A 5,395-nucleotide genomic window follows, 5' to 3' on the forward strand; every position below is an offset into this window, starting at 1 on the left:
TGTCTGCTGGGTCCCAGGTCAATGGTAAATTATAAGCCTTTTGTGGCTTTGGGCTAATGTCACGCACAGTTTGTATTATATACAAGCAGGCATAGAAGTGCTGCTTAAAAGTGTGTTTATGGAGTATTTGTGCTAAAACCTACAATAGTTTCTACGTGTATGTTTATTTCTAGGTCAGTGTTGGGGGCCTTGGGGAGCCGCAGGCACAGCACTCCTGCACCTGGGAGCCTGATCAGAAGCAGAAGTGTAGCTCTGGCCAGCCAGGCTCTGGTTTTGGGTAGTGCACGCTGCAGCCACATGCACCATCCTGCTTTTTCTTCTTCTTTTTTTTTTTTTTTTGGTGTGCAGTTTTTTTTGACCCTGGGATCTCCCATGGTCAAAATACACCCCCAGTGCTGCAAAGCATCAGTGTGAAGAATGCCTGCATGTGTGGCGTATGGCACTGCAGACATGTCTGTGGTGCCACATACCACACATCTGCGCTTGTCTGGTCATGGCCATAGGTGCTATCTAGTACAAAAAAAAAGTGTATATCCTGGCAAGTGCAAAACCCTGCAAAAGTAAACTTTATTTTCATCTCAAATCTGAAACAAGTTTGACAGAAGTATAGTTTAGGTTCATGCCCCAACAAAATTTAAACAGCGTCTTTCAAATAATTAAAAAAAAGAAAAAAAAAACCCCAGCCAAAACAAAGCTATGTACTAATTACAAGTCTTATTTCAGTCACACTGACCAAAATAATTCATTCCAAGTTTGAAACATATCAGCATGACTTAGATTTAAAAGCTGCAAGAACAAAGTGGCATTTAATGTCTGGGGCTATTTTTTTTTTAATTCACTACAAGTTGCAGATACAATGGGGTCACTTAGGATCTATTTATTTAACTGATTTTTTAAAGACAGCAATCTATATATCTAAACCTAAACTGTCAGTGCAGAAAGGGAGGGCCCAGTTAAAGTGAAAAATAAAATTGTGCTATCAAGGGGAAAGACTTAACAATGAAAGGTAAAACTGTATGCTCAACTGGCCTTAGATAGACTTAAACCAATCAGTCAAATCTGCGAGGCAGGAGACACTGACACTAGCAATAACTTGATCAACATTTGATTCACATCATAAAAGCTACCTCTTCTAATAAGACGTATCAACTAAGAAATAAGAAGTCTAATTAGCAACATAAAATACAAAATGAAATGCTTGGTCTATTTCAGGCACTTTCAAGATCATAGTTTATTTACTGTAGGTAAAAAGCTAGTATACAGATTAGGGATCCCTTAAATTATAACTCTATTGTTATACACCATCTAGTATTTTTGCTCTGAATGTTAACCAAAAAGTGTCTAAACACCTGTAACCCCCACTATAAGTTTGCACTGTTATGAGAAAAAAAGAATATATATAGAAATCAGGTTTTAATTTGTTCAATGCATAATATTTACACTGTGAAACAATGGGAGATAATACCAAGCAGTGGTAAAGAGGCAATAAATTTTAAAAAGCCAAAGTTTATATTTTTTTTACAATAATGTGCTAATCAGCATAATTGTATATAAAAATTAAAATATAGTAGAGCTTCCCATTACAGAAACTTTAATCATCTGAACTGTAGTCATTACTTGCTAACAATTTACATGCAACACCTGCTAGGACTGACATTTGATTTTTATTTTTTTTTTTTAAGTGTTAAGTAGAATATGACATTTAAGAGACAAACATTAACTTGCGTACAAACAAAATTAAAAAACGCACTCAAGAATTGTACTGGTCACAAGCCTCTTCCATACAGAAAAAAATATAAACAATGATAGAAAGTGGTCTCCTTCCATATAATAAAGATTATAAAAGGCGACGCATAGACTGAAAGTACCTGGATGGTAAACTTCACAGACATTGGGAACAGAGTTCACACACATGCTCTTTATAAGAGGCCCATCTTTCCACCAACTGGCAATGGCTGAGAGCAAGTAAGGGGCACCAGGTGTACAACTAATTAAATCTTGCAAAATACTAAGATGAAAGTTGTTAATATACAATTCAAACTATATACAGATTATAATGGAATGTATTCCATCCCAAAACTGCTCTGTGAAACAGTTGGACCTTTCTACAGCATGACTCAGCATAGTTATGACAAAAACGTAAGTACACAAGAGATGTATATGAGGAATACAATTTGTGGGGCATTTTACATGACTTATTTATGGAACTGCTTAATGAATATTCCCATTTTAAAATAATTTTGTTATGCACATTGAACCAATGTCTATGTATAAAAATGTCCTGACAGAGACTTTAATATTAACTTTGGTGAACTCAAAGGCCTTTTTTTCCTTTTACTTTTGTATGAACTGTATTGCAAAATGCTGATGCATGTACACACCTATAGCAACCCAAGACTGGGTTGAGCCAACAGAGCACACCCATTTCCTCCTTGAGGCGCTTTCTATGTTAAACCATTCCAGTAACCAAAAAGTTGGGGGGGAGGAGAGGGGGGGGGATGTTCTATTAAGAATTTTAGGTAACTTGAATTTAACCAGAAGTGAAATGCCAATATGGCAGTAAACCCTTTTTAGAAAAGGAAGGCCTCTTGTACCAGCAGAATCCTGTATACAGATACACAAAGAAAGAGGGAATACACCACCCATCATTCCCATGAAACAAGAGCCAATTCATCAAATGAGAAGGTACAAATTACAGAAAACATGAAAGTCAAGAGAAGAGAAACAACTGGTTTACATGAAAGAGGAGAGAAGAACACTTCAGTCTGATCGCAGTTATTTTGTGAAAGCTGCTACAACAGCCCACAGGACCTCATTCGTATTGGTCTTCGCACCTTCACCTTCAGGGTCTAAATCCAGAAGTTGCCGCACTCTTTTTGTGGCTAAATCATACTGCTCATCCAAAAGAGGGGCAAAAGCGTTCTCAAGGACATCTGAAGCATGGGCTAAGTAAATGAGAGCCAGCAAGCGTTTGTCCATGCGGTGAGGGTCATTCACCCATTTGTCAAGAACTGCTTCTTGAACTTTCTTGATGAGGCGCTGTTTTATATTGTTGTTGGTGAGGGGATGAGTAGTCATGTCAAAAAGAAGGAAGTTCTGTTTCTCTGTCGTCAATACACCTTTTTCCACTAGGTTTTTAGCTAATCGTTCACGCACGTTTCGTAACTGGTAGTGTAATTTTAACGGATTCCACGTTTCACCTAAAAAGGTGAGCAAAAAGAAAAAAAAAAATCAGTTATTCATGATTGCATCTGTATTCTGACGAAGAATACATGTTTTCTCTTTTTCTGCTGTTCAGAAATAAAAGCCGGTTAGAATTGCTGCTTACTACATGAAGGTGGTGAAGTCCCATTTGCTGTCCTTTAATCTAAGCTGATGTTTGCTTAGACATGAGGAACACAAGCGTCAGTCTGAACAGCTTCAGCATATTCTTAATATTTAATTTAAAAAATACACTATTTGTTTTTGCTTTGTTGTAGAAGGACTAAAAGCTAAGCTAGGAGTGTTGTGGAGGTGACAAATATAAATTCTTATATATGAAAGGGAAAAAAAAGACCAGTGCAGCAGGAAGAGAGGAAGTATCAATAGCAGGATTCTCAATAAAGAAAGGTTCTTTTCTGGCTTGTCCCGTTATCCATTTCCAATATATTCACTTGTGAAGGGCAGGGAATTTCCAGTTATTACCATCCTTTCTGCCTCAAAGTATGTCAATATTCATCCAGATCTTTAGGCTTAGGCTCATTTCCTTTTTTCTAGGCAAATCTGAGTTAAAAGCAACCACTCACTCTAAGCCCTACCAAAAGATGCAGTAATAAAGGTATGATTAAGAAATCTCTGATTTTTGTATAGCATAAATAGCACTTCCAAGCATGTTAAAGGAGAAGAAAAATTATTAAATTTAATTGAGCCATTTCAAAATCTTTGGATTAAATTATGTAAATAAGAAGCACAGTATTATAATAGTAATTTAACAGCAGTACAACAAAAGGCAATTGTGATACCAAAGGCTGACAAGCATTTTGACTTAAGGCCTGCTTTCATTTGTAAATGGCTTAAAACTTTCACATTAGGAACTTAACATTTGAAAGACGGCTACTCTGTTTGAAAGTCTTCTCCCCAAAAGTTTAAGGAAAATGACTATTGTTTTAGCAAATAAAAAGTCTTCCTCCATATGTTATAAAATCCCCATGCCTTTCAAAAGGCTGAGGAAATTAAAATTTAAAATTTGACCTGAGGATGAAAGGCCTCTCGAGAATTTCTCTAAATACCTGTTCAACCCAGCAAGATACAGGCCTCTGAGAATGCCATTTTCTATACATGCAATGAAAACAACTCCTTCAGGACATGCTGAGGAAAAGGGAGGACATGCTATCCCAGGTTACTTATCTAAGCAAAAGCTGAACTTCTGCAGCGAATGACTTGGGTGCTGTGAACCCACAGCTCCTCCGGCTCCATGATACTATCTACTGAGTAACACAGGTCTTTGTGGGAGTTCTGACTCATTCCAAATGACAGCCTCAGGGGGCACTAAATGCAGATATGCCTAAATAAAAATAGGTTATGTAGCCAATTATTGTCTTGCTTTCGGCTGTTTGTACTACTCAAACACAACTTTGCGCGTGCTAATAAAAATCAGTAGTTGGGTGACACCTTGTGACCAAACTTCTAAATTACACAGAAGTTTGCCCTCTAGAGAGCAGCGGTTCTCAACCTTTTTGATTCATGACATGCTTAAAAAAAGTCTTCAAAATTTAGCATCACTAAAAATAATTTAAATGCCAATATATTATGCATATTATAAAATAATTATTATAATTATATTATTAAAAGGAACATGTTAGTTGTTGATTAGTTCATCATAATTATATTAGATAGTATTATATTATATTATATAATACAATACAATACCACATTATATTACATTCACGCAACTGCCACTGCAGTCAGGTGGAACTGCACCACACGCCTCACACCACACACCTAGATCAAGAAACGGCTGTGGCAGGAGCATGTGCTTGTGCTACACCCCTTGAACAGGTCTGCCCCTAAACAGCATCTCCCAGAAAAGAGGGTTGTGGGACAGATGGAACTATCCCGCATGCCTTTTTTCGGGAGGGATACGGGAGCCAAACTGAGAAGCAGCTGCTGCCTGCATTACATTAGGCATGTAAGCACGCCACCTCTGCTGCTGCTCTTCCAAGTTTATCTCTGATGTATCTCTTGGTGCTTGGGGCAGGTTCTACCTAGAGCAGGGACGGACAATTATTTGAGTGGAGGGTCACTTACCCAGCTTTGGCAGGCTGTCAAGGGCTGCATGGGTAGCCCCGCTCCTTGACAGGTGCCCCACCCCCTGATCACCATCTTGGGACCAATGCCCCAGGGCCAGCACCGGTGG

At 38.1% G+C, this 5,395-nt stretch overlaps 1 protein-coding gene across 1 annotated transcript in view; it reads right to left on the reverse strand.

Moving 5' to 3' along the window:
- Nucleotides 1–1,202: 1,202 nt before the first annotated feature.
- Nucleotides 1,203–5,395, reverse strand: part of GOLPH3 (golgi phosphoprotein 3) — a 21,244-nt gene continuing 17,051 nt past the window's right edge. Inside the window, exon 3 of the mRNA XM_025198475.1 lies at nt 1,203–3,200. Coding sequence (XP_025054260.1) covers nt 2,776–3,200 — 425 coding nt within the window. The 3' untranslated portion in view covers nt 1,203–2,775. The remainder of the gene's footprint in view (nt 3,201–5,395) is intronic.

This window comes from Alligator sinensis, unplaced genomic scaffold (assembly GCF_000455745.1).
Source record: "Alligator sinensis unplaced genomic scaffold, ASM45574v1 scaffold347_1, whole genome shotgun sequence".
In the NCBI taxonomy this organism is placed as follows: domain Eukaryota; kingdom Metazoa; phylum Chordata; order Crocodylia; family Alligatoridae; genus Alligator; species Alligator sinensis.